Here is a 12,700-nt window from a genome sequence, read left to right on the forward strand (position 1 = left end):
TCCATTTCCCTTGACACATGAATATCTTACTACATGTCTTTCCCACACACACTTGGTTGTGCATGCTGACTGCACATGTATCATATACACACTTGGTTGTGCATGCTGACTGCACATGTATCATATACACACTTGGTTGTGCATGCTGGCTGCACATGTATCATATACACACTTGGTTGTGCATGCTGGCTGCACATGTATCATATACACACTTGGTTGTGCATGCTGGCTGCACATGTATCATATACACACTTGGTTGTGCATGCTGGCTGCACATGTATCATATACACACTTGGTTGTGCATGCTGGCTGCACATGTATCATATACGTACAAATCAAATCTGCTTGCTGTGTGGAAGCATAGTTCAGACGCCACCCTTATCTTTGATTTCACACTCGATTTGCTGGGCCAATCAAACGGCTGTAGGGAGAGACTTACTTCACAGCTACATCTTTGAGCAAGCAATGGTACTGACACACACACGAGAAACCCTTCATATAGGTTAAGTTAATCTCACCATTAGATTCATTTAGCTTGATGATACATAATGTTATTACCTCCAACCTTGCAACGGTGTTTTCCTGATACTGTTCTGTGTTTACTTTCACTTTCACTAGAGGAGGAGTTGTGGAGAGACTAGCAACTGTCCTTTTCTCTGTGGGAGGAGCTCACAACACAAAATTGGCCAACAAGGTTTCTTGTTAGTTTTTGAACTAAAACAACATAGCTTGTATTTAAACTATCCAACGGACTACGTTACCATGCCTCCCACAATGCCTCATTTGAAAACGGTTTCTAGTATGAAATACTACTTTGCCACACATTATCCAGAGGTCCATTTACCTGGCCACACATTGCCTCACCTGGCCACACATTGCTGCCATGGCTCGTGTTAAAAGTTACCTTACTCTTCTGCTGCTATTCCTTCCTGAGGGTGAGTTACATCTGTGTTCATATGAAATACATGATAGGTTTGTAGGTCTTAAATGTAAGTTATACAGTATTATCAATTTCAGAGTTGCGTTTCATTATGAGATGTAGATAACTACACTACACTTATAGGTGCATTATGCATAAGTTGTAACTGCAGATAGTCCTTAAAGGAATATATTTAATTCAATGAAAAGTATTATATTTTGAACATTATTGAAGCTAACTGGTGAATAGCCGGTCCAGTCACCATCAGTATACAAACATCAACATCTTCCTGTTCTATACTGTAAAACATGCAACTTAGAAAAAGTCCAAGGGGCCTAAATATCCCAGTTTCCTGGACATTTGAATTGGGGGGATTCTTTAGCTGACATGGAATACTTCACTGAGCCAATGATTTTTACTCAATTTGAGATTAATCAAAAAAACTGAGTTTGCTGAAACTCTCAGCTTAAAATACTGTCTTGGCTCAAAATACATGTGTCTTATTAACAAATATTCTAGTAGTTTTGTCTAATTTCAGTTTATGTGACAAACCCATCCATGCTTAGTGTAGAGAATCATTGTACCATCTAAAACACGCTGAAATATATTTTCCAAAACCCCCCAAAATATTGTACTTTCAGCTTCAACAAAACTGGAAGCATAGAAACAGCTCACATAAAACAGATCTACCACTTCTTAGACTTGCTGTCAATGAGAATGACAGATATATCATTTCTATAAATGAATTTCTTTGTGAATTTGGTCTGGTTGCCCAAAAAGTTACATATTCCAGCATTGAATTTGATAGGATTTATTTTAGCCCACCAAGGGCTAGTCTTCCTAGAGTCCTTTGAAATGTACAAACATACAGAATGGGAATTGAAATGATTGATGCAACACTGCATATGCCTTTAAATGTATTTATGCAGTTGTCTTATCCCTTCACAGTGTTCACTGCAGGTTGCTAAAATGTAGCGCTGTATTAGATGTGTGTACTAAACAGGCTGTAACTATCTTCATGCAGGGCTCTCTCAGTTGGTGAGAACACATCAGGTTGTCATAGCAACCCTGGGAGAGGATGCTCACTTCAGCTGCAGGCTCATGAAACACAAAGATGTGCTTCAAGTCACCTGGCAGAAAGTGACACCAGGGGCGACTGAAAATGTGGCCACCTACAACAAACGATTTGGACCAGTAGTCAACCCACCTTTTCAGAGGAACGTGGAGTTTGAAGACGAGGGTCTGCAGAACTGCTCTATCGTCATCAGAGGAGTGTCAAGAGGAGACGAGTCCTGCTACAAGTGTCTGTTTAACGCCTATCCAGAGGGAGCTATCAGTGGCAGGTCCTGCCTCCAAATTAATGGTAATATATGATAACTAAGGAGGGGTTTAAGGGACATTACACTCTATAATCCAAATTGTATAATGTGAATTCACTTTAACATTAGACTACTTTTGACGTCTTAAAAAATGTTATGTCCCTTTAAAACAGGAACAATGGCCTCCAATGCCTTCAATCCATTGTTCTACTGTGACCTGTGTGTAAATGATTAACCTAGGAACAATTCCCTCAAATGATCATGCATCCATTTGACCTTGATGTACATTAAAACATGATAGTATTTACATTCACTGTGACCTGTCTGTTGTTGTCCTATAGAGCTGTATGGACCCTCACTCCTCATCACACAAACCAACAACAGTCACACCACTCTGTCCTGTTCTGCTACTGGACGACCTGTTCCTATAGTAACCTGGGACCACATAGAAAACATCAGTCTAGACAAATCCACCATGGCTGATGTCACCCATCCCAATCAAACAGTCACTGTCACCATAACTGCCGTGGTGGCAGCGTCCAGTCTACCTGACAAAGACACCAGGGTTGGGTGTGTAGCATCATCCGTTGGGGCCGTCAAGGATGTTTCCATGGTGATTCCAACTAGGGATCAAGCTTCATTTGCAGGTGAGAAATGGTTAGGGTTAATACCACCATAATATATATTGACATGATCAGGAACATGATGTCATGGTGATTTACGGCCTGTGTTCATGATGATGTACTGCCTGTGTTCATGATGAAGTACTTCCTGTGTATTTCTGTGCTAAGTCAATCTCAGGTCTCTGATGATGACAGGATCAGTGGTAAGTGGTTGTTATTCTAATAATGACAGGTTATAATCAACCTATTGACTGGCTCTTTTCCTATTCAACTTTCAGGTGTAGTGCAGAGCCATATTTAGAGTCGTGGCCAAGAGGTTAGGAATGACACAAATATTAATTTTCACAAAGTCTGCTGCCTCTGTGTTATGGCATTTTGCATATACTCCAGAATGTTATGAAGAGTGATCAGATGAATTTTAATTAATTGCAAAGTCGCTATTTGCCATTTCCACTGCATTTCAGCCCTGCCACAAAAGGACCAGCTGACATCATGTCAGTGATTCTCTCGTTAACACAGGTGTGAGTGTTGACGTGGACAAGGCTGGAGATCACTCTGTCATGCTGATTGAGTTCGAATAACAGACTGGAAGCTTCAAAAGGAGGGTGGTGCTTGGAATCATTCGTTCTTCCTCTGTCTACCATGGTTACCTGCAAGGAAACACATGCCGTCATCATTGCTTTGCACAAAAAGGGCTTCACAGGCAAGGATATTGCTGCCAGTAAGATTGCACCTAAATCAACCATTTATTGGATCATCAAGAACTTCAAGGAGAGCGGTTCAATTGTTGTGAAGAAGGCTTCAGGGCGCCCAAGAAAGTTCAGCAAGCGCCAGGACCGTCTCCTAAAGTTGATTCAGCTGCGGGATCGGGGCACCACCAGTACAGAGCTTGCTCAGGAATATCAGCAGGCAGGTGTGAGTGCATCTGCACGCCTGGTGTCAAGAAGGGCAGCAAAGAAGCCACTTCTCTCCAGGAAAAACATCAGGGACAGACTGATATTCTGCAAAAGGTACAGGGATTGGACTGCTGAGAACTGAGGTAAAGTCATTTTCTCTGATGAATCCCCTTTCCGATTGTTTGGGGCATCCGGAAAAAAGCTTGTCCGTAGAAGACAAGGTGAGCGCTACCATCAGTCCTGTGTCATGCCAACAGTAAAGCATCCTGAGACCATTCATGTGTGGGGTTGCTTCTCAGCCAAGGGAGTGGGCTCACTCACAATTTTGCCTAAGAACACAGCCATGAATAAAGAATGGTACCAACACATCCTCCAAGAGCAACTTCTCCCAACCATCCAGGAACAGTTTGGTGACCGAACAATGCCTTTTCTTGCATGATGGAGCACCTTGCCATAAGGCAAAAGTAATAACTAAGTGCCTTCGGGGAACAAAACATTGATAATTTTGGGTCCGTGGCCAGGAAACTCCCCAGACCTTAATCCCATTGAGAATTTATGGTCAATCGCCAAGAGGCGGGTGGACAAACAAAAACACACAAATTCTGACAAACTCCAAGCATTGATTATGCAAGAATGGGCTGCCATCAGTCAGGATGTGGCCCAGAAGTTAATTGACAGCATGCCAGGACGGATTGCAGAGGTCTTGACAAAGTAGGGTCAACACTTCAAATATTGACATCAACTTCATGTAATTGTCAATAAAAGCCTTTGGCACTTATGAAATGCATGTAATTATACTTCAGTATAGTAACATCTGACAAAAATATCTAAAGACACTGAGTCAGCAGACTTGTGAAAAATGTATATTTGTGTCATTTTCAAAACCTTTGGCCATGACTGTACATGTATGAGGCTTTGGTGTAGTGTACCTGGGAAGTTGACCTCTGTCTTCTCTTGACATCTCTCTCATTCACAGGGACAGTGGTTGGTGCAGTGATGGGTTCAATGTGTCTCATTGCTGGAATCTGTGTAATACTTTGGTTTCTTAAGAGGAGAAACGTTACCTCATCCAGGTAAAGATACAAATATTACCCTGAAACAAAAGAACAGTTACTATGAATGTAATATGTGATTTGACTGCCAGTTGTTTACCAGTTGATCTCTAATTTGATGTACAGAAAAGCCCCAGTGTCTGACCCAGAATTCATCAGGACTCCAACAAAGACAACAACTGCATGGTGAGACTTATTCTAAAGAACCTGTAAGGGGACAATAGGTCCATCAAATCTATTTGTAAGACAACCTAAAACATGCTAATATAATTGTTAAAAAATCTCTGCCACACAGGTTAAAAAACACTTGTGTGCTCTTGTTAGTACATTGACATGTTTTATTCATTTCAGGGAAACGCCAACCTCCAGTCCACCAACCAGAGACACACAAACCTTCACTCCATCACAAATGTGAATAGTTTTACAACTTTATTTCATTATCTTTATAAAGTGCTTGAAACAGGGAAGAATGGAACGTTACAGAAGAATGATGTACTTCTGTGGTGGTCATAGAGTAGTCATGGTGACAGCATCATGCACTCTGCTCCATGTTGATATCTGTTCTGCTTTGTGACTCATCATGTCACTAATGCACTAAATATTCTCTCAACTTGGTAAAGATGTGTATTTCTTTAATCAAAGAGTGGTCATGTTTATTATGTCAGTGTTTACATCACTGTCTGCAGGGCCGTTTCTCGCTTTTTGCCCTTCCTCTTGGCAGCTTAAAAGTTAATGTCCTGCAATTCAACAGTATGTTGAGACCCCGACTGACTACCTAAAACATATGATATTTACTGTATATAAAAACATTGTTTTGGTTGGGGGCCCCCTAGTGGCTGTGAGGCCCTAAGCAACCGCTCACGTCACTTAAGCCTAGAAACGGCACTGACTGGCTGTTTCCATAGATAATATGGTTCTTATCAATACATTGACCATGTTCATTTCTTTCAGGACCACACCAATCTCCAGTCCATTCAAAATGTGAGTATTTGTACAACTTTATTTGATCGTCCTGGTAGAATGCTTGAAACAGATGATAAGAGCGTCTGCTAAATGACTTAAATGTAATGTAAATGTAAAATGGGTTACAATAACCCCAAAATTCAAACATTACTCAAAAATGTACTTTTTGTGTTTCAGGTTAGACTCCCTCAGCTCCTCAGCCAAGCGTATGATGCAACAAGCACAAGGTGTTGTAAAGAAGTAGGTTTAAGTCCTCTTGTTTTTTGGGCGGGTGTTTTATACCGTATTCTCTCATTGAACGAGAAGCTCTGGAATTATGTTTTGAGGTGGTAGTCATGGTAACTGCATACATGCAAATGAGTTGCATTTGCTGCATTGTTGTTATGTTACTCCATTCAGTCGATATTTAAATGACCTTCTTTTATGCAGAATATCTCCTGAGAGACCAGATGACCTGCAATGTAGAAGGTGAGCTGAAATCATTACAAATAATGATAAAGATGCAGTCAGAAGTATATATTTTAAAAATAAATATCTATGCCATTCTGTTGTATCAATCTTAGGAAACTTTTAGAGGGTGACGAGAACTGAGGGACCACCATACTGCCTCACACACATCTGTGTGGCTCGGAGACGGTTTCTATCCATAGGCATTGTGGGTACTGAATAGTGGACTGAATGGCTGACACACATAGGCCTGCTGGTTATTGTATATCTAAATACAGTCTGTATGTAAATATATTTTGTAGTTGGTTAATGATGAAACATGATAAATCCACACTAGACTTGTTTGTGGTTTTATTCTTCACTTATTTATAAATCAAGTGTGGTGATATTATAACCTACACAATGTCATAATGTCGACTACTTTCATGGTGTGTGTGTTTTTGTGTGTGGTTTTCTTTCTTCACTCTTTATAAATCAAATGTTTTTTTATGATACACAATGTTGTAATGTCCTTTGTTGTGGCTGTGTGTTTGTTATCTACTTTTATCAATACACTACAACGTTGTTTAAAAATGTATGTTGTGACATCAGCTTGTTATACAATGTGTCATAAATCTGCTGCTGGGAATGCTTAAAAAATGAATTGTCTTTTATTCTTCTAACACTCAAGAGACCAACCGAAGTTACAAACAAGTGCCACTAGGGGTCGCATAAATATAATTTTAGGGAGAGAGGTCGTAGAGAAACGGGTTTGATACTGTAGTTTTGCAGCTGACTCTGGTCTCTTCACTTTATAGACTTTTGAAACATGGATGTGATAGTCAGTGTACCAGATTGTTTTACCCCATACAGAGGACATACGTAATTCTCACTAACTCCTTGGTCATGTTAACTGACGGATAGTATCTCATAGAACAAAACGTATAAGATCTCCGAAGCCTGTGTTAACCTCTGACCTTGTTTTCAGCGTTTATTCCAAAACCCTATTCTTTCCCCATTAATTTTTCCCACTGAAAGGGCTAAACGAACCAGAGGTAACTAATTTGCCCCATGGGAAGATCTGAACGAATCAGAGGTAACTCATTTTCGGTTTTTAGGACTACAAGCTGGAGAGCTCTATAACCTGGAAAAACTCCAAACACTTTGAAAGACTCACAGGTGTAGTTCCCTTCAGCAGGTGTAGTTTCCTTCAGCAGGTGTAGTTCCCTTCAGCAGGTGTAGTTCCCTTCAGCAGATGTAGTTCCCTTCAGCAGATGTAGTTCCCTTCAGCAGGTGTAGTTCCCTTCAGCAGATGTAGTTCCCTTCAGCAGGTGTAGTTCCCTTCAGCAGGTGTAGTTCCCTTCAGCAGGTGTAGTTCCCTTCAGCAGGTGTAGTTCCCTTCAGCAGGTGTAGTTCCCTTCAGCAGGTGTAGTTTCCTTCAGCAGGTGTAGTTCCCTTCAGCAGGTGTAGTTCCCTTCCTGGTGTAGTTCCCTTCAGCAGGTGTAGTTCCCTTCAGCAGGTGTAGTTCCCTTCAGCAGGTGTAGTTCCCTTCAGCAGGTGTAGTTCCCTTCAGCAGGTGTAGTTCCCTTCAGCAAATGGCTGTATGTTGGTGATGTGTAGAAACATTCTGCCACTCTCTAGCTGTAGTGTGACTCTGGGGTCACAAGTGCTGTCTGGATGTTTTGGGTCAGATCAATATGACACTGGACACTCATCCCTCTTCACTCTATTTAAATAACATATCATTTGAGTAATGTAACTCAGTGTTTGGTTGTGGCAGATTAGAGGAACAGCTGCTCCTCCTGTTCCCAACATGTTCACTTGAGTCTGCAAACAGGAAGAGAAGCAGATTCTGAGAGTATTTTTTCATATGATAGGTTTGATTGATCATGAAGCTAACGGTAGGAAAGTGAAAAGGACAGTTTATTCTTAACTATTAAAACTGTAATGAACAATTACTGTGTAGGCCTAACTCCTCCTAACTCAGTGTAACAAGTACTATAATTACTCATTGTTACTCTGTACTTAGGGTACAAATGAAATAGATCATGCAATATCTCTCTTACCGTCAACAGCTGTGAATAGACCCCACAGCACCAGAAGCAGAGCAAGTCTGGATACACCTCCTCACATACTGACCAACTGCAGAACCAAACGTTGACCCAACACTGCCTGCTCAGACCGACTACAGATGTGGTGTATTTACTCAGAGGAACAAAATAAATCTCAATCAAACCAAAGTGATGCTTCTTTGACTGGGTCCTCTTGCACAGGGGATTCTGAGAGAGATCAAATATTATGTTCAGCCCAACAAAGATTGTCTTGAATCAACTGTAACGTTTCATACTAGTTATTTTAGAGGCCTCTTCAGTGGATTGAGCAGAATGTTGTAAATGTGTGAAACTTCCTCCTCAGCAGGGTCATTGGGGGTTGGCAGTACTCGCTAAGGAAGCGGTACGACATCCTTTACAGTGGTGCTTAATGACTCGGATCAACAGTTGCGCTCAGCTCAACACTGGGGGCGCTGTTGAGGAAGTTTAAGGGATGAATGTAGCACGTGGAGATGTGTGAAACTTCCTCCTCAGCAGGGTCATTGTAAGGTCACTTCCATTTTAATTCCAGGTCAATTCAGAAAGTAAACCAAATTCCAATTCTAATTCCAAATGTTCCTAATTGAAAGGCATCGAAGAGAATTGGGAATAGGACTTCGAATTGGAATTTCAGTGTACTTCATGAATTGACTGGAATTGACCCCAACCTTGCGCCTCAGCTTTAAGTGTCCAGCTTGCGTCGCCTCATGAGCTTTTGAGGTGGCGTGATCAGCTAAGATGCATGAGGGAGAACGGTCACGTGTGCTAGCAATGCAGAGGTCCCGAGTTCGTGCCAGGTATGTGCCGAGTCGGGGTGGAAGCGGTAGTCACTAAACACCTTTTTCAATAAGTAAGGGGCAGGAGGTGCTGCTGTCTCGATAACTCCACCATCTGGAGTTTGTGTTTCAGCCCAGGGGTTGTCCCGCCATAAACTGAGGTAGAAAGACATCACAAGCATAATATCTACATAACAAGGCAGTGTACCTTTTGCAGTTATGACAGGTGTCAGGACATATGCTGATTTATTGACACTTCCCACTTAGGCAAAAAATTGCTTCTCCTATCAGGGTTTCTTCTACAAAAAAATACAAAATGAGGACACATTGGCCGATTCAGTGTTTATTGAAACTAACTAATACCTGCATCAGTTCTACACTTGATAAAAAGCACTCTTCAGCCTTATGGTGGTGCAGAATCTATCGTTGTTTGTGTCTAAAGAAGGAAGTGGACCTGTTGATGTGTCTGTAGCTGATCATAAAACCTCTCTGTGGTGAGAGCTCTACAAAGACCCCAGTCACAAAGACCAAGATGCACTAGCAGAGGTCCAAGTGTTTCTGTGAAAGAATAAGACAGGTAGAAGCTAGAAAACACAACCACTTCCTCCTCTCAGCTCTCAAGGTCCATTATAACCAAGTCAACCGAGTCAAAGGAGCATCACTTTGGTTTGATTAAGTTTTATTGTGTTCCTCTACTGAGTAAATACAGTCGGTCTCAGCAGGCAGTGTCCGGTCAACGTTTGGTTGTGCAGTTGGTCAGTATGTGTGGAAGCGTATCCAGACTTGCTCTGCTTCTGGTGCTGTGGGGTCTATTCACAGCTGTTGACGGTAAGAGAGATGTATCCCATTATGTATTTAATTTGTCCACTAGCCCTGAACCTTACAGGAGTACTTACAGGAGTTAGACCTACACAGTAATAAGGACACTGCATTGTAAAGTGTAACCAAATAGTTCACTAGTTTTAATACAATTTTAATACGGTCAATAAGACTAAACTTTATTTTTTACTTTCCTACCACTAGCTACTCATGCTCTTAATTAAACACAAACACAAAAACAAAATGCCAACTATACAAAACATTCTCTAAGATGGTTGAAACATTTCCAAATTCTGTCAAATAGAGTATGTCTATCTGGCTTATGTTTGATTTTATAAGTCTAATGGGATGTAGCTAGATAGTAACAAACTGGAGGTTTGAACTGAGGGTAGAGATGAGGATTTCCAGTTAATGGCTTTACATTTTTTTGCAGCAAGTCGATCTAGATTACAAAACTTTCTCTGATATTGATCACCAATATTTACATTTCCCAACAAACATAATCGTGGAGATGAATGGATATAAATTCCTAGACCTAATGAAATGGTAGCACATACATTATCCCAGACTGGTGTCAGTTTGTCACAGGACCACAGCATATGTAATAGGTTTATTTTGTGCTTTTTGCATCTCCAACAGAGATGTGACATGTCTGGGTGACATTACATGCATTCTGGCAGGACTATAGTAAGTCCTATGAATGATCTTACATTGCATTAGTTCATGTCTTTGTAGGAGCAGGTATGAACATTTTAACACATCTGTGACCAATGATTCTCCTTCATTTCTTCATTTAGTTCTGTTTACCATTTGTTCATTAAAGGTTCTGAACCACCTAGTAAAGTTTCAATCAGCCCTTGATATAACTTGGCAATCAACTTCTTTGTCATAGCAGTTTCTTTCAGTATTTTTCTATGCTAGATGCCTTAGGTTCATCCATATTCTGTTGAAGTGACTGAATATGATTTCTGAGTTGTAAGAACTGAAAGAAGTCGGCCTTGTATAATGTAATTGATTGAATGACAGTAGAGATTTATAATATCAAATCCAATTTATTTATATAGCCCTTCGTACATCGGCTGATATCTCAAAGTGCTGTACAGAAACCCAGCCTAAAACCCCAAACAGCAAGCAATGCAGGTGTAGAAGCACGGTGGCTAGGAAAAACTCCCTAGAAAGGCCAAAACCTAGGAAGAAACCTAGAGAGGAACCAGGCTATGTGGGGTGGCCAGTCCTCTTCTGGCTGTGCCGGGTGGAGATTATAACAGAACATGGCCAAGATGTTCAAATGTTCATAAATGACCAGCATGGTCGTATTCACCTTATGACATCCAGTGGAACAACCACTTTACAATAGTGCATCTAAATATTTTAAGGGGGGTGAGAAGGATTACTTTATCCTATCCTAGGTATTCCTTAAAGAGGTGGGGTTTCAGGTGTCTCCGGAAGGTGGTGATTGACTCCGCTGTCCTGGCGTCGTGAGGGAGTTTGTTCCACCATTGGGGAGCCAGAGCAGCGAACAGTTTTGACTGAGCTGAGCGGGAACTGTACTTCCTCAGTGGTAGGGAGGCGAGCAGGCCAGAGGTGGATGAACGCAGTGCCCTTATTTGGGTGTAGGGCCTGATCAGAGCCTGGAGGTACTGAGGTGCCGTTCCCCTCACAGCTCCGTAGGCAAGCACCATGGTCTTGTAGCGGATGCGAGCTTCAACTGGAAGCCAGTGGAGAGAGCGGAGGAGCGGGGTGACGTGAGAGAACTTGGGAAGGTTGAACACTAGACGGGCTGCGGCGTTCTGGATGAGTTGTAGGGGTTTAATGGCACAGGCAGGGAGCCCAGCCAACAGCGAGTTGCAGTAATCCAGACGGGAGATGACAAGTGCCTGGATTAGGACCTGCGCCGCTTCCTGTGTGAGGCAGGGTCGTACTCTGCGGATGTTGTAGAGCATGAACCTACAGGAACGGGCCACCGCCTTGATATTAGTTGAGAACGACAGTTTGTTGTCCAGGATCACGCCAAGGTTCTTAGCGCTCTGGGAGGAGGACACAATGGAGTTGTCAACCGTGATGGCGAGATCATGGAACGGGCAGTCCTTCCCCGGGAGGAAGAGCAGCTCCGTCTTGCCGAAGTTCAGCTTGAGGTGGTGATCCGTCATCCACACTGATATGTCTGCCAGACATGCAGAGATGCGATTCGCCACCTGGTCATCAGAAGGGTAATAATAATAAGGCAGAACAGTTGAAACTGGAGCAGCAGCACGGTCAGATGGACTGGGGACAGCAAGGAGTCATCATGTCAGGTAGTCCTGGGGCATGGTCCTAGGGCTCAGGTCCTTCGAGAGAGAGAAAGAAAGAGAGAAGGAGAGAATTAGAGAACACACACTTAGATTCACACAGAACACCAAATAGGACAGGAGAAGTACTCCAGATAACAAACTGACCCTAGCCCCCCGACACATAAACTACTGCAGCATAAATACTGGAGGTTGAGACAGGAGGGGTCAGGAGACACTGTGGCCCCATCCGAGGACACCCCCAGACAGGGCCAAACAGGAAGGATATAACCCCATAATAGTAAACATGTTAAATTCATGATGGCACTTTGGAACACGACTTAAAGATGTCATCACTAAATGCTGGAGGTAAGGTGGGGTTATAACAAATAAGGGTGCCTGGCAATGTTGTTTCTTTCCACCTCATCAATTTGATGGTGGTATGATGGATTACACTGAAAAAACTGTGGAGATTTTCTGAAGACATCCTTTTTCTTATTAACCCTGTTTGATCGGAGTGAATTAAGTTCTACATGACTGTTTCTTTTGT

General features: G+C 42.1%; 2 protein-coding genes across 3 annotated transcripts in view; both read left to right on the plus strand.

Annotated features, from left to right (window-relative positions):
* Window positions 1–12,700, plus strand: part of LOC124019575 — a 72,901-nt gene that overhangs the window by 47,711 nt on the left and 12,490 nt on the right. Inside the window, exon 1 of one of the 2 annotated variants that reach the window (XM_046334960.1) lies at window positions 9,658–9,892. The exons of the other annotated variant lie outside the window; for it this stretch is intronic. Within the exon in view, the coding sequence (XP_046190916.1) occupies window positions 9,826–9,892 (67 nt within the window). The 5' untranslated portion in view covers window positions 9,658–9,825. Of the gene's footprint in view, window positions 1–9,657; window positions 9,893–12,700 lie in introns of those variants that run through there. 2 annotated transcript variants of the gene reach the window in all.
* On the plus strand, window positions 720–6,713 carry LOC124019572 (OX-2 membrane glycoprotein-like). The gene is made up of 10 exons (XM_046334951.1): window positions 720–935; window positions 1,944–2,282; window positions 2,580–2,885; window positions 4,734–4,830; window positions 4,936–4,995; window positions 5,161–5,220; window positions 5,761–5,790; window positions 5,950–6,012; window positions 6,202–6,240; window positions 6,336–6,713. The coding sequence occupies exons 1-10, from the start codon at window positions 884–886 to the stop codon at window positions 6,361–6,363; spliced, it is 1,074 nt and encodes a 357-aa protein (XP_046190907.1). The 5' UTR covers window positions 720–883; the 3' UTR covers window positions 6,364–6,713.

This window comes from Oncorhynchus gorbuscha, unplaced genomic scaffold, assembly GCF_021184085.1.
Source record: "Oncorhynchus gorbuscha isolate QuinsamMale2020 ecotype Even-year unplaced genomic scaffold, OgorEven_v1.0 Un_scaffold_633, whole genome shotgun sequence".
Lineage (NCBI taxonomy): Eukaryota > Metazoa > Chordata > Actinopteri > Salmoniformes > Salmonidae > Oncorhynchus > Oncorhynchus gorbuscha.